Raw genomic sequence first — 25,305 nt, forward strand, 5'->3', positions numbered from 1 at the left:
CGTACTCAGTGTGCTCTCAGTCACAGGAGGTTGGTACCTCTTGCAACGTACTCAGTGTGCTCTCAGTCACAGGAGGTTGGTACCTCTTGCAACGTACTCAGTGTGCTCTCAGTCACAGGAGGTTGGTACCTCTTGCAACGTACTCAGTGTGCTCTCAGTCACAGGAGGTTGGTACCTCTTGCAACGTACTCAGTGTGCTCTCAGTCACAGGAGGTTGGTACCTCTTGCAACGTACTCAGTGTGCTCTCAGTCACAGGAGGTTGGTACCTCTTGCAACGTACTCAGTGTGCTCTCAGTCACAGGAGGTTGGTACCTCTTGCAACGTACTCAGTGTGCTCTCAGTCACAGGAGGTTGGAACCTTTTGCAATGTACTCGGTGTGCTCCAAGTCACAGGAGGTTGGTACCTCTTGCAACATACTCAGTATGCTCTCAGTCACAGGAGCTTGGTACCTCTTGCAACGTACTCAGTGTGCTCTAAGTCACAGGAGGTTGGTACCTCTTGCAACGTACTCAGTGTGCTTTAAGTCACAGGAGGTTGGTACCTCTTGCAACCTACTCAGTATGCTCTCAGTTACAGGAGGTTGGTACCTCTTGCAACGTACTCAGTGTGCTCTAAGTCACAGGAGGTTGGTACCTCTTGCAACGTACTCAGTGTGCTTTAAGTCACAGGAGGTTGGTACCTCTTGCAACCTACTCAGTATGCTCTCAGTTACAGGAGGTTGGTACCTCTTGCAACGTACTCAGTGTGCTCTCAGTCACAGGAGGTTGGTACCTCTTGCAACGTACTCAGTGTGCTCTCAGTCACAGGAGGTTGGTACCTCTTGCAACGTACTCAGTGTGCTCTAAGTCACAGTAGGTTGGTGGCACCTTAATTGGGGAGGACGGGCTCGTGGTGATGGCTGGAGTGGAATGGTATCAAATACATCCAACACATGGTCTCCAGGTTTTGATACCACTCGCTCCGTTCCAGCCATTAATATGAGCCGTCCTCCCCTCAGCAGCCTCCTGTGCTCTACGTAAACTCTAAGTATACAAATGAATACATGTGCGTTGAGGCAAGAAGTTATGCGGCTTAAACAGTTGATATGAGACATATTGCAGCTTGGAGCTGACCTGGGTTCAAATAGGTCTGGAGCCGCGTTCTCGTAGTGTTGGTAGCCAGCGCCCGTGGTTCGTAACAGGAAGTGGGCTGGCACAGGGATCAGCGCTTTTTAAATCGAGGTAATTATGAAAGAGCTTTAACGACACAGCAGGGGATCCTGACTGATGACTGAGGCTGCCCCACAGAGTGCCTGATCACCGCGACCAGCTAAACACATGATGAATGATCCAGCAGCACGTGTCTTGTGTGGCCGGCTAACCTACAGCAGGTTGATTAGTCATGTCTGACGAGGCAGATAGGCAGGAGACTGATGTGTGAACTCATTTGAGATGATGGTTTGCCAAAGATAGTGGATAAATGAAGATGTCCCACTCAGGCCGTTTACCAATCTGAGAAAATGGTCAGTTCCGGACTGGTCTGCTTAACGGGGTGGCTTTCCCATAGGCACCAATGCATTAGCAGCTGGGTCTGGTCTGTTTGGTTCATTGGCTGTATATGAGCCAGAATAGATTAGCGCGTGGGATGTCTCTCTTGCTCTTCCGTCTCTGGGTGTACTTCTGGAACTCCATGTTCTCATTCTTTAGTGTCACTGCATAGTTGATGTTTCAGTATCCCAACCTTACAAACAGAGGCTTACTTTAGCATTGTAGCTATTGCATTACAAACAGAGGCATACTTTAGCATTGTAGCTATTGCATTACAAACAGAAGCATACTTTAGCATTGTAGCTATTGCATTACAAATTGTAATGTAAGTGCTGCTGATTTTCATCAGTACAGGAACACTTATCACTGAATGTTTCTCCCATTACTGACCAGCTCTCCTCATTACCCAGAGGGCCAGTTCCATCATAGCCTTGCAGAGATGGCATGTTTCTCTGCAGAGAAAAAGAGATAGAAACAGCTGTAGTTAACCGATAGATGGAGTGTGTGTGTGTGTGTGTGTGGTTGTGTGTGTGTGTGTGTGTGTGTGTGTGTGTGTGTGTGTGTGTGTGTGTGTGTGTGTGTGTGTGTGTGTGTGTGTGTGTGTGTGTGTGTGTGTGTGTGTGTGTGTGTGTGTGCGTGCGTGCGTGCGTGCGTGCGTGCGTGCGTGCGTGCGGTGTGAGAGAGAACGATTTGTCAGATAGCAGTTGATTGAGTGTGTATGGGAGCCACAGCTCATCTGAGTTGGCCCCATGTGGGAGAAATAGCCAGTAAAACGAGGGCCAGATTTAAAGTGATGTGTTCAGTGCTGCTGCTAAGGTTCACCAGGGGACCAGTACAGTAAATGACAATAGGGATGGAGGGAAGGAGGGAGGGAAGGGTACTGCCAGTGTGCAGGTAGAATTTGAGAAATGAACAGATTTCCCCCCTGGAGTGAGAGATGAGGGGAGGAGGAGAGGGAGAGTGGGTATGCCTGAGCAGCTGTGGTGTGAGAGATATGAAGTTGAAAGGAGATTGGGGAATGGAGAGGGGGGGAGCAGGCCAGATGAAGTATCTCCCTCTCTCCCCTGTGGTAAAGGAAATGAGGTAAATGGAATGAGCCGGTATGAGGTGTACAGTATGACAAATGGACCAAACCATCCCTTGTAGGTGGGGTTGGTTCAGTCAGAGTTTCAGCCTCGGTTCCTCACTCCATTGCCCCAGCCCTGCTACCTGCAATGATGGATAGCCCGAACGCTTAGCCTTTTACCTGCTTGCATTCTCTCTAGCTGAGCGATTGGGGCCGAGAGGGTTGAGAAGGGGGTTTAGTAAGCGACCGCATGTCAGGCAAACCGGGCTTGGCCTCCCCAAAGCACGCTGTGTAGGATAAGACAGATTCCCCCTAGCGATCGATAACCAAGCACACACACACGCGCACACACCCTAATGGCCTAGCTTCCTAGCCTCACCATCCCTGGGCTATTAATTGTCCATTTCCCCATCTTTTCCTCTCTTAAGAGCCCCCTGCCCTGTCCCCATAGAGTTAAACACAGACTGAGATTAAAGAGAGAGTCCTTTAAACGCAGGAGAGAGAGAGAGAAAGAGAGAGCGAGAGAGAGAGACAGAGAGAAAGAGAGACAGAAAGAGAGAGAGACAGAGAGAGAGAGAGAGAGAGAGAAACAGAGACAGACAGATAGAGACAGAGACAGAGAGAGACAGAGACAGAGAGAGACAGAGGCAGAGAGAGACAGAGACAGAGAGAGACAGAGAGAGAGAGAGAGACAGAAAGAGAGAGAGACAGAGAGAGAAACAGACAGACAGATAGAGACAGAGACAGAGAGAGACAGAGACAGAGAGAGACAGAGGCAGAGAGAGACAGCGAAAATGAAGGGCAGTAGAAAGAGAGAGCGAGACAGAGACAGAGAGAGACAGAGAGAGACAGAGAGAGCGAGACAGAGAGAGACAGAGAGAGACAGAGAGAGACAGAGAGAGACAGAGAGAGACAGAGAGAGACAGAGAGAGACAGAGAGAGACAGAGAGAGACAGAGAGAGACAGAGAGAGACAGAGTAGGGCAGTAGAAAGAGAGAGAGGAAAGAAACTAAGGATCAGGAGAGAGAGAGAGAGAGAGAGGGGGGGGGTGGAATCGGAAGGAGACAAAGAGATTGAGAGAAGAACAGAGGAACAGAAGAACTTATTTCTCCACGTGTGAATCATATCACCCCCCGATTTCATTATACAACATGTTTTCTATACTTTTGAATGCAGAAATGCCTTATTAAATCCACTGATTCACAGATCAGAGAACAACCCAGTTGATTTAGCCAGAGGCCTGCTGTGCTGTTGGGCTCAACACTTTTCTCGTTCAAATAGAGACAGTTAAAAGATGAAGACAACAGATTTAATGCGTTTGGATTTGGGCTTTCCTGCGATTCCAACCGTGTCCCTTCTCATGTCTCTCACGGCCCACGCAGAGCCAGGGATATCTGCTGCTCCAGGGCAAACATGTGCTCTTTTTAACTCTACTCCTCTCTCTTTCTATATTCTCTCTCTTTCTATTTTCTTTCTCTCTCTCTCTCTCTCTCTCTCTCTCTCTCTCTCTCTCTCTCTCTCTCTCTCTCTCTCTCTCTCTCTCTCTCTCTCTCTCTCTCTCTCTCTCTCTCTTTCTCTCTCCCTCTCTTTCTCTCTCTCTCTCTCCCCTACCCCTGTACTCTTTAAAACGTCCTAAATCATCCTATGACTAGCGTACTTTGGATTAGCCCCTAGAAGCGGTCCCTTTGAATTTGGGCGAGTGGGATATTTTAGGGTGATCGGTAGTGTAGGGCAGCTGTTACATGAAGGATTAACAGCTTCTAACGTGTATTACCTCAGCTGGTATAACACAGCAGCTGTGAACTGCCACACACACACACACACACACACACACACACACACACACACACACACACACACACACACACACACACACACACACACACACACACACACACACACACACACACACACACACACAGAGGAGGAGAGAGGAGGTGACCCAGTTGTGCAGCAGGTGGGTTGGAGGTGATTTGAATGAGGTTGAGGTTTAAGAGGATCAGTGGGTGTAATGAAGAGGGTACTTCATCTATTTGCACATTGTTGCAACACTGTACGGTACGTAGTCAAACTTTTATGTACTGTTTACTGTTCATTTCTGATTGTTTATTTTCCTTTGTTTATTTCAATTTTGTGGATTGTCTATTTCACTTGCTTGTCAATATAAACACGTTTCCCATGCAAATAAAGCCAATTGAATTGAGAGATTGTTAAAATACTGTACACAGCTGTACTTTTGTGAATGAAATGTTTACTGTTCATTTACATTTTCAGGGTTTTTGTTTTGTTGTTTCTTCTCATTTTTGTTTATCGTTTATTCCACTTGCTTTGGCAATGTAAACATATGTTCCCCATGTCATGAAAGACCCTTTTAATTGAATTTAATTTAATTGAATTGAATTGAATTGAGAGAGAGAGAGAACTGACAGTGAGAATGTTATGCAAACGATTAGAGAGATCAATCATAAATCTCACAAAAATGCCCGCCCTTCCCCTCTCTCCACCCCCCTACCCCTCTCTCCACCCCCTACCCCTCTCTCTCCCGCCCTCCCTCCCTCCTCTTCTGTCTCCCTACTTGTCTCTGTCTCAGTCTTCCACCTCTGTAATAGGCTCAGACACAAGGTGTTTGCAGAGAGAAGAGTTTGATGTGCTGATAACAGGCTGGCTTTACGGGAGAGAAATGCATTACCATGCTGAGCATTGCGCCTGTCTCGGTCTCTCCTTTTCACCTCTCTCTCTTTCTCTTGACGTCTTGCTTTTCTCGCTCCTTGCTCCCTCTCTTCTCTCTCTCATTTGCTCGCTTTCACTCATTCTCTGCCTGAATCTCCTGCTCTGTAAATGTCTTGCTCTCCATTTCTCTCTCTCGCTCTATCACCCCTCTCTCTCTTTCTATCACCTCACTCTCTTGCTCTCTCGCTCTCTCTCACTCTCTCTCTCTCTCTCTCTCTCTCTCTATCTCTCTCTCTCTCTATCCTCTCTCTATCATCTCTCTCTCTCTATCACCCCTCTCTCTCTTTCTATCACCTCACTCTCTTGCTCTCTCTCTCTCACTCTCTCTCTCTCTTTCTCTCTCTCTCTATCTCTCTTTCTCTATGCTCTCTCTATCATCTCTCTCTCTCTATCACCTCTCTCACTCTCACTCTCTCCCTCTCTCCCTCTATCACCTCTCTCTCTCACACCTCTCTTTCGCTCTCTCACTTCTCTCTCACTCTCTCACCTCTCTCTCTATCACCTCTCTCTCTTCTCTCTCTCTCTCTACCACCTCTCTCTCTATCACCTCTCTCTCACCACTTTCACCTCTCTCTCGCTCTCTCACCTCTCTCTCTATTAGCTGTGACTGTAAACAGAGAGACACATCAAGTGCTCCAGCTTGTTCTGGAGCTCTATATCCTCTTCCACCGCTGTTGTTCTTTGCCCTTCCTCTCTCTCTCTCTCACACACGCACACACACACACGCACACACACACACACACACACACACACACACACACACACACACACACACACACACACACACACACACACACACACACACACACACACACACACACACACACACACACATTTGCTCTCCGCCTGTCTAGCGAAGTGTGCGTGTTTCACGGCGTCTCAGCCAGGTAGGCAGAGGAAGCTCTCTTGCCTGTTCCATTTGATGCATCGGGGAACATTTCAGTGAAGCGAGTGCTTCCGAGGTGCGGCAGAACTCTCCCGCATGTCAACGCTCTCCTCTCCTCCTTGTCATCCCCCTCTCACTCTCTCCATCCCTCCCTCTCTCTAAGCTTGTTCTGGTGGAAAGATGGGAAAATTGTACATTCAGATCTTGGCTCAAAGCACACAAACATGGGCTGCAAACACACACACACACCCGGCGGCGACACACACACTGCCTCCTTTTCACACGCCACACTATTGTAATTCCATAATCATCACGTGGCTCCGGAGAATGTGGAATCAGAGAATACGTGTGTTCCCTGAATGCTTACACACACACACACACACACACACACACACACACACACACACACACACACACACACACACACACACACACACACACACACACACACACACACACACACACACACACACACACACACACACACAAAAAAAAAAAATCACATTCTGGTGCTTTATCCCCCACTGGTAATCTGTTTACGGGGTGACAGGCACATCAGGGGAAAAGTTAATTGAAAGCGGTACTAATCTGATGATGACACGCACACAGCCACAGAAAGTAGTCCTCGTCCCCGTCGTCACCGTGGCGATAGGCCCAGTCAGCCGGTCAGGTTGCACCTTGTTGTGTTGTGGCAGGGAGCAGAGGGAGTCAATAAGTTAATGCTACTTAATTTCATGCCTCTTGGTTCTGTTAAGCTGCTTGGTGTGTGTGGCGTGTTGATTGGTAATCTGACAGTTGATATGCGTCTCACTGACTCACTCACCACAGATCTGGTTCTGCTTGTTTGTGCCCCCTTCCCCCCTCTTCTCTCATTATCTATCCTTCTCTTTCCTCCCCCGTTCTTCCCATCTTCTCCTTTCCTTCTCTCTCTCTCTTTCCCCTCCTTCTCTCTCTCCTTTCCCCTTTCCTCCGCCTTTCCTTCTCCTCTTTCCTCCCCCTCCTCATTCCCCCTTCTCTCTCATTTACTCCATTCTTCCCTTCTCCCATCATTGTAAATGTGAATTAGTTCCTAACCAAATTACGTTCAAATCAAAACCGACAACAATGAAACTAATCCGCTCTCTCCCTTCTCACAGGATGGCTACTATTCCCACCGCCCCAAGGAGAAAGTCAGAGTGGACAGCAACAATGAGAACTCTGTGCCCAAAGACTTTGAGAACATAGACAATAGTAACTTTGGCGCCCGTTCGCAGCCCCAGCGCCAGCCCCCAGGGGGCGCTAACAGTAACAAACACACGGAGAGGCTGCAGGAGAAGGCCCATGCCGAACAGGCAACCTGGAAGGATAACGCTCCGATTCTGAGCCGGAGCTCCAACGAGGTTCTCCAGTACGGGCGAGCCGTAGCCCAGAATGGCTCACTTCCTGTGGGCCCGAAAGCGGTTGGAGCCGGGGTGGGCTCCAGGAACCACCACAGCCGCTCTTCACAGCCACAGAGCCAGGGTCAGGCTCAGACTTACCCCCAGTCGCAGTCCCACCCCCAGACTCAACATAGACACCAACACCAGCATCAAACCAGGAAGCAGGCGACTGCGGCTCCATTGGAGGTCGTTTACGACCAGCCGCCCAAGTGTGAGATCAGTGGGAAGGAAGCCATTTCGGCTCTGTCCAGAGCCAAGACCAAGGAGTGCCGGCAGCAGATAGCTGAAGTGTACTGCAGACACAAGGAAGGTCAACTGATGCCTGAGAAGGTCACCCGCTACTGTCCCATAGAGGGTGAGTTAATATATATATACTGTTACTGTCCCATAGAGGGTGAGTTAATATATATATACTGTTACTGTCCCATAGAGGGTGAGTTAATATATATATACTGTTACTGTCCCATAGAGGGTGAGTTAATATATATATACTGTTACTGTCCCATAGAGGGTGAGTTAATATATATATACTGTTACTGTCCCATAGAGGGTGAGTTAATTTATATACTGTTACTGCCCCATAGAGGGTGAGTTAATATATATATACTGTTACTGTCCCATAGAGGGTGAGTTAATTGATATACTGTTACTGTACCATAGAGGGTGAGTTAATAGATATACTGTTACTGTCCCATAGAGGGTGAGTTAATATATATACTGTTACTGTCCCATAGAGGGTGAGTTAATAGATATATATATACTGTTACTGTCCCATAGAGGGTGAGTTAATATATATATACTGTTACTGTCCCATAGAGGGTGAGTTAATTGATATACTGTTACTGTCCCATAGAGGGTGAGTTAATAGATATATATATATACTGTTACTGTCCCATAGAGGGTGAGTTAATTTATATACTGTTACTGTCCCATAGAGGGTGAGTTAATTGATGTACTGTTACTGTCCCATAGAGGGTGAGTTAATAGATATACTGTTACTCTACCATAGAGGGTGAGTAATTTTATATACTGTTACTGTCCCATAGAGGGTGAGTTAATATATATACAGTTACTGTCCCATAGAGGGTGAGTTAATATATATATATATACTGTTACTGTCCCATAGAGGGTGAGTTAATATATATATATATACTGTTACTGTCCCATAGAGGGTGAGTTAAATGATATACTGTTACTGTCCCATAGAGGGTGAGTTAAATGATATACTGTTACTGTCCCATAGAGGGTGAGTTAAATGATATGCTGTTACTGTCCCATAGAGGGTGAGTTAATAGATATACTGTTACTGTACCATAGAGGGTGAGTTAATATATATATACTGTTACTGTCCCATAGAGGGTGAGTTAATAGATATACTGTTACTGTCCCATAGAGGGTGAGTTAATAGACATGCTGTTACTGTCCCATAGAGGGTGAGTTAATAGATATACTGTTACTGTCCCATAGAGGGTGAGTTAATTGATATACTGTTACTGCCCCATAGAAGGTGAGTTAATTGATATACTGTTACTGTCCCATAGAGGGTGAGTTAATATATATACTGTTACTGTTCCATAGAGGGTGAGTTAATTGATATACTGTTACTGTCCCATAGAGGGTGAGTTAATATATATACTGTTACTGTCCCATAGAGGGTGAGTTAATAGATATACTGTTACTGTCCCATAGAGGGTGAGTTAATGTATATACTGTTACTGTCCCATAGAGGGTGAGTTAATATATATACTGTTACTGTACCATAGAGGGTGAGTTAATTTATATACTGTTACTGTCCCATAGAGGGTGAGTTAATATATATACTGTTACTGTACCATAGAGGGTGAGTTAATTTATATACTGTTACTGTCCCATAGAGGGTGAGTTAATATATATACTGTTACTGTACCATAGAGGGTGAGTTAATAGATATACTGTTACTGTCCCATAGAGGGTGAGTTAATTTATATATACTGTTACTGTCCCATAGAGGGTGAGTTAATAGATATACTGTTACTGTCCCATAGAAGGTGAGTTAATTGATATACTGTTACTGTCCCATAGAGGGTGAGTTAATTGATATACTGTTACTGTCCCATAGAAGGTGAGTTAATTTATATACTGTTACTGCCCCATAGAGGGTGAGTTCATTTATATACTGTTACTGCCCCATAGATGGTGAGTTAATTGATATACTGTTACTGTCCCATAGAGGGTGAGTTAATAGATATACTGTTACTGTCCCATAGAGGGTGAGTTAATAAATATACTGTTACTGTCCCATAGAGGGTGAGTTAATAGATATACTGTTACTGTCCCATAGAGGGTGAGTTAATATATATATACTGTTACTGTCCCATAGAAGGTGAGTTAATAGATATACTGTTACTGTCCCATAGAGGGTGAGTTAATATATATATACTCTTACTGTCCCATAGAAGGTGAGTTAATAGATATACTGTTACTGCCCCATAGAGGGTGAGTTAATAGATATACTGTTACTGCCCCATAGAGGGTGAGTTAATATATATACTGTTACTGTCCCATAGAGGGTGAGTTAATAGATATACTGTTACTGTCCCATAGAGGGTGAGTTAATATATATACTGGTACTGTCCCATAGAGGGTGAGTTAATATATATACTGTTACTGTCCCATAGAGGGTGAGTTAATAGATATACTGTTACTGTCCCATAGAGGGTGAGTTAATAGATATACTGTTACTGTCCCATAGAGGGTGAGTTAATATATATACTGTTACTGTACCATAGAGGGTGAGTTAATTTATATACTGTTACTGCCCCATAGAGGGTGAGTTAATTTATATACTGTTACTGCCCCATAGAGGGTGAGTTAATTTATATACTGTTACTGTCCCATAGAGGGTGAGTTAATATATATACTGTTACTGCCCCATAGAGGGTGAGTTAATTTATATACTGTTACTGCCCCATAGAGGGTGAGTTAATTTATATACTGTTACTGTCCCATAGAGGGTGAGTTAATATATATACTGTTACTGTCCCATAGAGGGTGAGTTAATTTATATACTGTTATGGCCCCATAGAGGGTGAGTTAATTTATATACTGTTACTGCCCCATAGATGGTGAGTTAATTTATATACTGTTACTGTCCCATAGAGGGTGAGTTAATAGATATACTGTTACTGTCCCATAGAAGGTGAGTTAATTGATATACTGTTACTGTCCCATAGAGGGTGAGTTAATTGATATACTGTTACTGTCCCATAGAAGGTGAGTTAATTTATATACTGTTACTGCCCCATAGAGGGTGAGTTAATTTATATACTGTTACTGTACCATAGAGGGTGAGTTAATTTATATACTGTTACTGTCCCATAGAGGGTGAGTTAATTTATATACTGTTACTGCCCCATAGATGGTGAGTTAATAGATATATATATACTGTTACTGTCCCATAGAGGGTGAGTTAATTTATATACTGTTACTGTCTCATAGAGGGTGAGTTAATAGATATACTGTTACTGTCTCATAGAGGGTGAGTTAATTGATATACTGTTACTGTCCCATAGAAGGTGAGTTAATTTATATACTGTTACTGCCCCATAGAGGGTGAGTTAATTTATATACTGTTACTGCCCCATAGATGGTGAGTTAATTGATATACTGTTACTGTCCCATAGAGGGTGAGTTAATAGATATACTGTTACTTTCCCATAGAAGGTGAGTTAATTGATATACTGTTACTGTCCCATAGAGGGTGAGTTAATAGATATACTGTTACTGTCCCATAGAGGGTGAGTTAATAGATATACTGTTACTGTCCCATAGAGGGTGAGTTAATAGATATACTGTTACTGTCCCATAGAGGGTGAGTTAATAGATATACTGTTACTGTCCCATAGAGGGTGAGTTAATAGATATACTGTTACTGTCCCATAGAGGGTGAGTTAATTGATATACTGTTACTGTACCATAGTGGGTGAGTTAATTGATATACTGTTACTGTCCCATAGAGGGTGAGTTAATAGATATACTGTTACTGTTTCATAGAGGGTGAGTTAATATATATATATATACTGTTACTGTCCCATAGAGGGTGAGTTAATTGATATACTGGTACTGTCCCATAGAGGGTGAGTTAATTGATATACTGTTACTGTCCCATAGAGGGTGAGTTAATTGATATACTGTTACTGTCCCATAGAGGGTGAGTTAATAGATATACTGTTACTGTCCCATAGAGGGTGAGTTAATTGATATACTGTTACTGTACCATAGAGGGTGAGTTAATTGATATACTGTTACTGTCCCATAGAGGGTGAGTTAATAGATATACTGTTACTGTTTCATAGAGGGTGAGTTAATTGATATACTGTTACTGTAACATAGAGGGTGGGTACATTGTGTAGTATTTACTGTAGAGATATAGGCCCGGTCCAGAATCAAGCCCTAACTCCTATCCCCTATAGACTGTACAGCTGAAGGAACTGAATAGGTTGAAGCAGTATGATAGTAGTTCCACTCTGCCCTCTGATCAGATCTACAGTAATGCCTAATGCTCTAGGGGGGTGTGGGGAAGGGGTTGTTCCTGGATGGGCCATTGAGTGGAGAAAACTCTTTGGCCCGTACAGTTGTTTCTGGACTGTGGTCCTTTGTAGCTCAGTTGGTAGAGCATGGCATTTGTAAGGCCTGAATTTTGGGTTTGATTCGTAAAATGTATGCACGCGTGACTGTAAGTCACTTTGGAGAAACATGTCTGCTAAATGACATATATTATAGAAAACTATCACTTAGCTATGCTCACATTGCAAAGGTTTAGAGGAATTGAGGCTGGGTGGTAGTATGGGGAATGATTGGGGAGCAGGCTGTTCCTGGATGTGAACAGTTTGGTATACTGGGTGTGAACAGTTTGGTATACTGGGTGTGAACAGTTTGGTATACTGGGTGTGAACCGTTTGGTATACTGGGTGAGAACAGTTTGGTATACTGGGTGTGAACCGTTTGGTATACTGGGTGTGAACCGTTTGGTATACTGGGTGTGAACCGTTTGGTATACTGGGTGTGAACCGTTTGGTATACTGGGTGTGAACCGTTTGGTATACTGGGTGTGAACCGTTTGGTATACTGGGTGTGAACCGTTTGGTATACTGGGTGTGAACCGTTTGGTATACTGGGTGTGAACAGTTTGGTATACTGGGTGTGAACCGTTTGGTATACTGGGTGTGAACAGTTTGGTATACTGGGTGTGAACAGTTTGGTATACTGGGTGTGAACCGTTTGGTATACTGGGTGTGAACCGTTTGGTATACTGGGTGTGAACCGTTTGGTATACTGGGTGTGAACCGTTTGGTATACTGGGTGTGAACCGTTTGGTATACTGGGTGTGGTACACTCGATCATATTTGACCAGATACTCTTTCATATTATATAAAAACAACTGCTAGAACATTCTGTTTGTTAGTCAATCATAGTAATGGTGTAATCATCGTGTGACAGCTTGATAGAGGCTCCTCTGAAACATGTTTTTTGTTTTGTCGTCATGGCCTGTGTATGTACTGTCAATGTTTGAGTCCCAAATGGCTCTAATCCCTTTATCGTCCACTTCTTTTGACCAGGGCTCATAGGGTTCTGCTCAAAAGTAGTGCACTATGTAGGGAATAGGGAGCCATTTAGAACATATACCCTCTCTTTTTACAGCAGGAAAATACAATATCCCCTGAAGCTTAAATAAAATCTGTTTTGACTTAGGCACACACACACACACACACACACACACACACACACACACACACACACACACACACACACACACACACACACATTTATACACACACACAGATGTACGCACACACACACACACACACACACACACACACACACACACACACACATTTATACACACACACAGATGTACGCACACACACACACACACACACACACACACACACACACACACACACACACACACACACACACACACACACACACACACACAGAGATACACACACACACACACACGCCCACTACACTTCCTGTTGTTTTACTGTTAATAATTCTAATTCATATCAAAGTCAGGCAAGAAATGTGTTTCTTGGCTGATGAGAAATTTGTGCGAGAGAATGGAAGACACTTTTTGTATGTACACCAAATTGCTTTCCAATTTTCATTCTGTTCAGCCAAGCTGGCCACAGAAATGCAAGTTTGCTCACACAGACTGACACATACACACACACACACACACACACACACACACACACACACACACACACACACACACACACACACACACACACACACACACACACACACATAGACAGACAGACAGACAGACAGACAGACAGACAGACAGACAGACAGACAGACAGACAGACAGACAGACAGACAGACAGACAGACAGACACATATGCACATGCACACTTACAACCACACACAGACAGACGGATACACACAGGAACGCACAAACTCTTCCTTTCTCTCTCTTTCTCTCTCTCTCTCTCTTTCTTACTCACAAACACACACACACACACACACACCGCACACACACACTTTTACAAGTAGACTGGTTGAACATCTGCAGGTTGGCAGAAGACTCCTGTAAACAAAATCTGTGAGCTTGCCACCATCGGTGAGGACCACGCATCAATGTTTAAAGAAACAACACACACACACACACACACACACACACACACACACACACACACACACACACACACACACACACACACAGGAGTGTGGAGGAAAGGAGAAAAAGCCAGAACGATACATGGACATCTGGCCAGACATAACCAGACACTGTGCACCCACAATGACTGTGTAACCTTGTAGGCTACTGGACACTACTGGCTACACTTCCAGAAGATGGAAGGTAATGCTTGTCTATCTGGGACTATTCCAATGGTTGCGTCTGAAATTGCACCATAGTCACTTATAAGTGCACTACCTTTGAATAGGGTGCCAACACACCATGACTGCACCTTGTGAGTCCACCATGACTGCACCTTGTGAGTCCACCATGACTGCACCTTGTGTGTCCACCATGACTGCACCTTGTGAGTCCACCATGACTGCACCTTGTGAGTCCACCATGACTGCACCTTGTGAGTCCACCATGACTGCACCTTGTGTGTCCACCATGACTGCACCTTGTAAGTCCACCATGACTGCACCGTGTGTGTCCACCATGACTGCACCTTGTGAGTCCACCATGACTGTGCAACTTTGTTCTGTACAGCAATGTAAGCGAGGATACATATTCCCCAAGATGTAAACCAACGCTTGTCTATCAGTGAATATGCTCATGTCGTCTCCCTAGACCAGGGCTGCTAACACTCTTCCTGGGGATCTACCATCCTGTGAGTTTTCAGTCCAACCCTCTTCCTGGGGATCTACCATCCTGTGAGTTTTCAGTCCAACCCTCTTCCTGGGGATCTACCATCCTGTGCGTTTTCAGTCCAACCCTCTTCCTGGGGATCTACCATCCTGTGAGTTTTCAGTCCAACCCTCTTCCTGGGGATCTACCATCCTGTGAGTTTTCAGTCCAACCCTCTTCCTGGGGATCTACCATCCTGTGAGTTTTCAGTCCAACCCTCTTCCTAGAGCTCTACCATCCTGTGCGTTTTCAGTCCAACCCTCTTCCTGGGGATCTACTATCCTGTGAGTTTTCAGTCCAACCCTCTTCCTGGAGCTCTACCATCCTGTGGGTTTTCAGTCCAACCCTCTTCCTGGGGATCTACCATCCTGTGAGTTTTCAGTCCAACCCTCTTCCTAGAGCTCTACCATCCTGTGCGTTTTCAGTCCAACCCTCTTCCTGGGGATCTACTATCCTGTGAGTTTTCAGTCCAACCCTCTTCCTGGAGCTCTACCATCCTGTGCGTTTTCAGTCCAACCCTCTTCCTGGGGATCTACTATCCTGTGAGTTTTCAGTCCAACCCTCTTCCTGGGGATCTACCATCCTGTGAGTTTTCAGTCCAACCCTCTTCCTGGAGCTCTACCATCCTGTGCGTTTTCAGTCCAACCCTCTTCCTGGGGATCTACTATCCTGTGAGTTTTCAGTCCAACCCTCTTCCTGGAGCTCTACCATCCTGTGCGTTTTCAGTCCAACCCTCTTCCTGGAGATCTACCGTCCTGTGCGTTTTCAGTCCAACCCTCTTCCTGGAGATCTACCATCCTGTGGGTTTTCAGTCCTACCCTAATTTAACACACCTGATTCTACTAATTAGCTGATCAACAAGACCTTAACTAGCTGAATCAGATATGCTAAATTAGGGTAGGACTGAAAACCCACAGGACAGTAGATCTCCAGGTAGAGGGTTGGGCAGCCCTGCCCTAGACTCACCATCGTCATCCCACTCCAACTGACAGTTTGATCAAAGGAGACGGGGGAAATTGAAAAGGGCTTATTCCTGGCGGCGTCGTGTAACAACACGGACGGCTAAATTAAATCACTTTTTCTTTTTCACTCCCTCTGTCTGTTCTGTCGTCTGCCACAATGTTGTTCCCTCTCTCTCTCTCTCTCTCTCTCTCTCTCTCTCTCTCTCTCTCTCTCTCTCTCTCTCTCTCTCTCTCTCTCTCTCTCTCTCTCTCTCTCTCTCTCTCTCTCTCTCTCTCTCTCTCTATGTCTCTGATGCACCAATCTGAATTTGAGGCGCTAACCTTGTTAGCTCTCCCTCTCGCTCTCTCCCCATGTCTCAGAAGCACCAATCTGAATTTGAGACACTAACCTTGTTAGCTACAAATTGTCCAATTTGATTTCATCGGTATTCTGTCCTTGAAGAGTTGGCTGGGTTAGCGTGTAGCTGTTAGCGCCGGCTCCATAGGACATGAGAGGGTATATGTTAGCATTAGCAGAGCCTCTATATGCTAGCTGGGCTATTGTCTAATGTCTACAAGGTTGTAATATGTGGGATGGAACTGGCATCATCATTGGTTGATGTCAGTTGTCAGCCAATGACCTTGCATGTTCGGTCACCACTAAATACGTAGCAGGTAACATCATTTGAGGCTTATTCACTTGTTTGCTGATTAAAAAATAAAACCGCATTTCTGTTCTATAAGACCTACATCTAGAACGAAGTACAAGATAGTTATACTCAAGATAGTTAAAGTCAGGTGAGACTTTAGTTGGATCCTTCGTTGGTACTGAGCAGATGTTGCATAAAAGGACTTTAATATTGGAAACTAAAAGGACATTTCTGCTCCTCTCCTCTTCCAACCTCTCGCATGACTGGTTGAGATGGACGGCCATGAGCTGCAGAAAATACAAAAGATGAAGGAGAAAGAGAGAGAGAAGAATGAAATGATGGAGAGAGAGAGTGCTGATAGCAGATGAGAGAGATGCAGTTTTAAAGATTGATGGCGATAGGAGAGAGGAAAAAGAGGGATGTGGCAGAGTCTGGCGTTTTTAGACCTATCTCGTCCCTGTAGGTGTAGAGACACACAACACATTGGCTCATTAGTTCAGCTAGCTAACATATCACAAGCCTCAAAGTGCTTGGTGAAGCGCTCCGCCAATTAGCCTAGTGCCATGCTAGCCAGTGAACCTCCGAGCTGCCTACCAATTACTGTTCAATCTGATACTGTGTGTGTGTGTGTGTGTGTGTGTGTGTGTGTGTGTGTGTGTGTGTGTGTGTGTGTGTGTGTGTGTGTGTGTGTGTGTGTGTGTGTGTGTGTGTGTGTGTGTGTGTGTGTGTGTGTGTGCGTGTGTGTTGATTCGTCTATCCTTGTGGGGAGCTAAAATTCCCAGAAGTCCCCACAAGGATAGTAAAACAAGGAAAATTCTCCCGTCTCTAGGAGGACAAAGGCTATTTTAAGGTTAAGGGTTAGGTTTAGGGTTAGGGTTTAAAATTAGGAGTAGGGTTAGTGGTAGGGTTAGGATTTGGGTTACGGGGTAAGGTTTATGGTTAGGGTTAGATTTAGGGTTAGGGGTAAGGGAAAATAGTATTTTGTATAGAAATACAAAACGTGTGTGTGTGTGTGTGCCACTCCAGAAACATTTTCACCCAACACTGTCAACTAACTAACCAACCAGCCAACCAACCATAGAAATAGAATAACCAATCACAGATCCATTAACTTGAATGGGGCATGCCCTTTCTAGTATTTATAGTTATTTGCAACCAACCACATTCACATTCAATATCCCATAAGGCACAGCCAGGCTTCATAGTAACACACACACAGACACACACACACTCCGTCTTTCACACACACACACTCACACTCACACTTTTCCAACCACATTCACATTCAAAACTCCATATTAATAGGCAGGATTCATAGTAGCCAAACTATGAATAAAACAATAATTCCTGGGGGGAATTGGCTGATTGAGTGATGGGCAGAAGGCATGGCCAATTGGAGTCACGGGAGCATGTCTGTAGCCCCGCCCCTGTTGTTAGGCTTTAAATACAAGCAAGCAAAAGGTCCTGCCCTTCAATTGAGATAATTACAGTAGGAGCCTAGCTTGTCCAGACACAGGGAAGAAAGAGCCAGAAGGGGAGGGGCACCTTGTGATCTTTTTACCCCTGGGACAGCATACCCTAAGGGGGTTGAAACACTTACCACGTCCCCCGCTGCTGTAGATACAGAGAAGAACCGGGAGGGGCGCCTTGTAGCCTTTTTACCTCAGGGACAGCACACCCTAAGAGGGTGAAAGCACCCACCATCTTCTCCCCTCTTTTCTGCCCATCCGGGGACCAGAGCGAGTCGTGACATTGTCCACCACTGCCCTCTGGGAAACCAAGTCCCCTTCCCTCACAACACAGAGGACGAGATTACTGTCATTATCTCCTGAACAACCTTGTCCTCTCTGTCGTCAACAAACATAACGTCTCAATAAAGCTCTGTGTTTCCTGTAATTCCATAGGCCCTGTGAACACTAAACAACCACCATATGTAATAATGGTGCTGGATTGTATTCCCCTCGTACTTATTTGCTGATGGAGAACACAATACAAGACCAAGATAGAGGCTCTGAGCGGAAATCATTTTTTTAAGGCGTTTACTATTAGAAGGAAAGAAACCACTATATGAATCCGTGTGGCTTTTTGAATGGTTTCTGGAGAGAGCTGGAATTGTTTGATTGTGTGGTTGTGAGTTGGAATAGTCATTGTCTACTTACTTCCAAGTCTTATTCTGGGAGTGTGGTAGAGAGCAATGATGACACACTATCAAGCGAACTCCACCCCAAATCCAAAGGAATGGTTCCAGGATTCCTATTCCTATCTTGTGGCCTTGCTAGTCATGGTTCAAAGAACTCTATGGTCACATAGTGAATGACACTCATCTCCTTGTGACATGCTTCTTCTTCTTCATACTATGCACAGTAACAGCTCAGTAACCTTGGAGTTACTGCGCCTCGTGTTCAGTATACCTTCCAGTGTATGAAGTATAGACGATGAAACCTAATGTGTGTGTTATTATTCTGTCCACGTAAGGCAATTGCCAGCGTCTGGGAGGAAGACTCGTCAGAGAGTTCTACATACAGGTACATGTTTTATTCTCTGTATGAATGACTAACAACCTGTCTCTGTACGGTATCGTTGTGTCGTTCAGGTAAGGCCAATGCCAACGTGGTGTGGGAGGAGGACTCGTCAGAGGGCCCACCGTCGGCCCCCGTCAGGATAGCCTTCGTCCTGGTGGTCCACGGCAGAGCCTCACGACAGTTCCAGAGACTTTTCAAGGCCATCTACCACACCTCACACTACTACTATATACATATAGACCAGGTAAGACTATAGACTACCATCTACCACCTCACACTACTACTATATACATATAGACCAGACTATAGACTATAGACTACCATCTACCACCTCACACTACTACTATATACATATAGACCAGACTATAGACTATAGACTACCATCTACCACCTCACACTACTACTATATACATATAGACCAGACTATAGACTATAGACTACCATCTACCACCTCACACTACTACTATATACATATAGACCAGACTATAGACTATAGACTACCATCTACCACCTCACACTACTACTATATACATATAGACCAGACTATAGACTATAGACTACCATCTACCACCTCACACTACTACTATATACATATAGACCAGACTATAGACTATAGACTACCATCTACCACCTCACACTACTACTATATACATATAGACCAGACTATAGACTACCATCTACCACCTCACACTACTACTATATACATATAGACCAGACTATAGACTATAGACTACCATCTACCACCTCACACTACTACTATATACATATAGACCAGACTATAGACTATAGACTACCATCTACCACACCTCACACTACTACTATATACATATAGACCAGACTATAGACTACCATCTACCACCTCACACTACTACTATATACATATAGACTACCATCTACCACTACTACTATATACATATAGACCAGGTAAGACTATAGACTACCATCTACCACACCTGACACTACTACTATATACATATAGACCAGACTATAGACTATAGACCACAATCTACCACCTCACACTACTACTATATACATATAGACCAGGTAAGACTATAGACTACCATCTACCACCTCACACTACTACTATATACATATAGACCAGGTAAGACTATAGACTACCATCTACCACCTCACACTACTACTATATACATATAGACCAGACTATAGACAATAGACTACCATCTACCACACCTCACACTACTACTATATACATATAGACCAGACTATAGACTATAGACTACCATCTACCACACCTCACACTACTACTATATACATATAGACCAGACTATAGACTATAGACTACCATCTACCACCTCACACTACTACTATATACATATAGACCAGACTATAGACTATAGACTACCATCTACCACCTCACACTACTACTATATACATATAGACCAGACTATAGACTACCATCTACCACCTCACACTACTACTATATACATATAGACCAGACTATAGACTACCATCTACCATCTCACACTACTACTATATACATATAGACCAGGTAAGACTATAGACTACCATCTACCACCTCACACTACTACTATATACATATAGACCAGACTATAGACTACCATCTACCACCTCACACTACTACTATATACATATAGACCAGACTATAGACTACCATCTACCACCTCACACTACTACTATATACATATAGACCAGACTATAGACTATAGACTACCATCTACCACCTCACACTATTACTATATACATATAGACCAGCCTATAGACTACCATCTACCACCTCACACTACTACTATATACATATAGACCAGACTATAGACTATAGACTACCATCTACCACCTCACACTATTACTATATACATATAGACCAGACTATAGACTACCATCTACCACCTCACACTACTACTATATACATATAGACCAGACTATAGACTATAGACTACCATCTACCACCTCACTCTATTACTATATACATATAGACCAGACTATAGACTACCATCTACCACCTCACACTACTACTATATACATATAGACCAGACTATAGACTATAGACTACCATCTACCACCTCACACTATTACTATATACATATAGACCAGACTATAGACTATAGACTACCATCTACCACCTCACACTACTACTATATACATATAGACCAGACTATAGACTATAGACTACCATCTACCACCTCACACTATTACTATATACATATAGACCAGACTATAGACTACCATCTACCACCTCACACTACTACTATATACATATAGACCAGACTATAGACTATAGACTACCATCTACCACCTCACACTATTACTATATACATATAGACCAGACTATAGACTATAGACTACCATCTACCACCTCACACTACTACTATATACATATAGACCAGACTATAGACTATAGACTACCATCTACCACCTCACACTATTACTATATACATATAGACCAGACTATAGACTACCATCTACCACCTCACACTACTACTATATACATATAGACCAGACTATAGACTATAGACTACCATCTACCACCTCACACTATTACTATATACATATAGACCAGCCTATGGCGGCAGGTTGACGAGGGCAGCATTTTCTGAGCTAAACTGACCAAGACGCAACTCCAACAACAACAACTAAAACCTCACATAATTCTGCACAAAAACAATGACAAATTCTTTCAACGTAGCAGATATAGAATATGGTAGAAAATGTATGTGGCCTTCTATAGCCTACAGGCTGGGGATAAAATGTATGACAATGTACTGAAACGGACACTTTTAACCTCATGTAGGTTTCTCCGATCAAATAGCCTAACCTAATTGGTGCTCAATCAAATACAAAAAGAGTTGCCATGTTAACAAACGACATATCCTAAAAACTGGACTGGTCAAAGTAAGATGGACAATATGGAACCACAACTGTTGTCCAGGAGTTACACCACATTGTCATGATCGGCGGTTTCAAGTTTGTATCCGTCCATTTTTGACAAGCTGATCATATCGAAAAAATAATTACTTCTGTATTCCCCGCTGTGTAAACACATTGCAAATAGGTTTGTGATAACTCCTGATAAAGTTGGGAAGCTACTAAATTCAGAGCATACATAGCCAAATTGATTCGTCACAGGATTCAGAACTAATAAAACCAATGCAACAGCCTGTTTTACAAACTGTGGGCCTACCACATGGATGGGCATTCATCAAATTCCATTGCTGGCCGACATGGTAGGCTACACCCCAGTAAGCACGAGCCGTTGTCTTTTGGACCTGTCCGGATGTGGTTTTATGGTGTTCAACAAATGTTATTTTACCTTTATTTAACTAGGCAAGTCAGTTAAGAACAAATTCTTATTTTCAATGTGGGCCTAGGAACAGTGGGTTAACTGCCTTGTTCAGGGGCAGAACGACAGATTTTTACCTTGTCAGCTTCTGGTTACTAGTCCAACGCTCTAACCACTAGGCTACCTAGGCTACCTGCCGCCCCATAATGGTAGGCTTACCACATAGATGGACATTCATAAAATTCAATTTCAGGCAACACTGTAGGCTACACCTCAGTAATCATAGACCCACGCAGACGCATTTTGGACATATTTTAGGAGTGCAGTTCCGGACCAGCCTTGATTTCCACAGACTTTGGTTTTTGGTCCTGTCCGGATCACCAATCATACACGTGTATTTTTTGGTCTTGCCAATGGTGGCAGAACATCAAGGACCAGCTCTGGAATCAATTGTGCTAGATTGGGGTTGGAGTGAAAACCTACAGGACAGTAGCTCTCAAGGAACAGGGTTGGAGAGCCCTGGTCTATACCATTATCTTATACGTAGGATATTGTCTTAAACCAGGGGTGTCAAACTCATTCCATGGAGGACCTAGTGTCTGCTGATTTTTGGATTTTCCTTTCAATTAAGACCTAGATAACCAGGTGAGGGGAGTTCCTTACTAACCAGTGACCTTAATTCATCAATCAAGTCCAAGGGTGTAGAAAAAACCTGCAGACACTTGGCCCTCCGTGGAATGAGTTTGAAACATTTTGAACTCTTTCTCTTCTCTCCCCCTCCAGCGCTCCAACTACCTTCACAGACAGGTGCAGGCCCTGGCCTCCCAGTACCCCAACGTGAGGGTGACGCCCTGGAGGATGGCTACCATCTGGGGCGGTGCCAGCCTGCTCACCATGTACCTCCGCAGCATGGCAGACCTGATCACCATGACTGACTGGAGCTGGGACTTCTTCATCAACCTCAGCGCTGCAGACTACCCCATCAGGTGACTGGGGTGGAGGTGACAGGGGGGTAGGGGGTGAGGATGGTGGGAGGTAAGGGCTAGCAGCATGTCAGACCTGATCACCATGACTGACTGGAGCTGGGACTTCTTCATTAACCTCAGCGCTGCAGACTACCCCAGCAGGTGACTGGGGTGGAGGTGACAGGGGGGTAGGGGGTGAGGATGGTGGGAGGTAAGGGCTAGCAGCATGTCAGACCTGATCACCATGACTGACTGGAGCTGGGACTTCTTCATTAACCTCAGCGCTGCAGACTACCCCATCAGGTGACTGGGGTGGAGGTGCAAGGTTTTACAGATAGTTGACCTACTGTGCATTCGGAAAGTATTCAGACCCTTTGAATTCCACATTTTGTTACGTTACAGCCTTATTCTAAAAAGGATTACATTTTTCCCCTCATCAATCTACCCCATAATGAAAAAGCAAAAACTGGTTTTTAGAAATTTTTACAAATGTATTCAGTATTCAGACCCTTTACTCAGTACTTTGTTGTAGCACATTTGGCAGCGGTTACAGATTCATGTCTTCTTGGGTATGACACTACAAGCTTGGCACACCTGTATTTGGGGAGTTTTTCCCATTTTTCTCTGCAGATCCTCTCTGTCTGGTTGGATGGGGAGCGTCGCTGCACAGCCATTTTCAGGTCTCCCCTGTCACGTTCCTGACCTGTTTTATGTTATTTTTGTATGTGTTTAGTTGGTCAGGGCGGGAGTTGGGGTGGGCATTCTATGTTTTGTGTTTCTATGTTTAGGTGGTTGGTAATTAGCCTTATATGGTTCTCAATCAGAGACAGGTGTTTGACTTTTCCTCTGATTGAGAATCATATAAAGGTAGGCTGTTCACACTGTTTGTTTGTGGGTGATTGTCTTCCGTGTCTGTGTCTGTGCACCACACGGGACTGTTTCGGTTTGTTCGTTCGTTTGATGTAGTCTGTTCCTGTTCGTGAGTTCTTCGTGTCTTTATGTAAGTTCCATGTTCAGGTTTCGTCTACGTCATTTTATTATTTTTTAGTTTGTTGAAGTGTTGTCGGTTTACGTATTTACTTTAATAAACTTAATTATGTATTCACAACCCGCTGCATTTTGGTCCTCCGATCCTTCTCTCCTCTCCTCGTCCGAGGAGGAGGAAGAACTAGACGCCCGTTACATCCCCAGAGATGTTCAATCGGGTTCAAGTCCAGGCTCTGGCTGGGCTACTCAAAGACATTCAGAGACTTGTGCTGAAGCCACTCCTGCAATGTCTTGGCTGTGTGCTTAGGGTTGTTGTCCTGTTGGAAGGTGAAACTTCGGCCCCAGTCTGAGGTCCTGAGCGCTCTGGAGCAGGTTTTCATCAAGGATCTCTCTGTACTTTGCTCTGTTCATCTATTCCTTTGACCTCATGGCTTGGTTTTTGCTCTGACATGCACTATCAACTGTGGGACCTTATATAGACAGGTGTGTGTCTTTCTAAATCTTGTCCAATGAAGTTGTAGAAACATGTCAAGGATGATCAATGGAAACAGGATGCACCTGAGCTAAATATTTAGTCTCATAGCAAAAGGTCTGAATACTTATGTAAATACAGTATTTCAGTTTTTTATTTGTGATAAATTAACAAAAATGTCTAAACCTGTTTTTGCTTTGTCATTATGGGGTATTGTGTATAGACTGATGAGGGCATTTAAAAAGAAAAATTAATCAATTTTAGAATAAGGCTGTAATGTAACAAAATGTGGAAAAAGTCAAGGGGTCTGAATACTTTCCGAATGCACTGTCTATGTTTAAGTACGGAAGTAGCAGCAGCTGTGTTGACAGCAAATTGGTTTTAATGGAACGTCTTGGTGTTGCAGGATGTTTCGGGCCGCTTCTCCTTCGAAGCAGTCAAGCTGGTTAGGGTTGAGTGGCCAGGAGTCGGACAGAGAAGAAATACTACTTCACATGCTCGCGTCCCTGTGTGACCTGACATGAAAGGAC

At 44.2% G+C, this 25,305-nt stretch overlaps 1 protein-coding gene across 1 annotated transcript in view; it reads left to right on the top strand.

The window, feature by feature from the left end:
• LOC129839875 (xylosyltransferase 1-like) overlaps window positions 1–25,305 on the top strand; it is a 111,221-nt gene that overhangs the window by 45,695 nt on the left and 40,221 nt on the right. The window contains exons 2-4 of the mRNA XM_055907575.1: window positions 7,347–7,983; window positions 19,164–19,336; window positions 23,135–23,337. Coding sequence (XP_055763550.1) covers window positions 7,347–7,983; window positions 19,164–19,336; window positions 23,135–23,337 — 1,013 coding nt within the window. The remainder of the gene's footprint in view (window positions 1–7,346; window positions 7,984–19,163; window positions 19,337–23,134; window positions 23,338–25,305) is intronic.

Source organism: Salvelinus fontinalis, chromosome 40 (genome assembly GCF_029448725.1).
Source record: "Salvelinus fontinalis isolate EN_2023a chromosome 40, ASM2944872v1, whole genome shotgun sequence".
Taxonomy (NCBI): Eukaryota; Metazoa; Chordata; class Actinopteri; order Salmoniformes; family Salmonidae; genus Salvelinus; species Salvelinus fontinalis.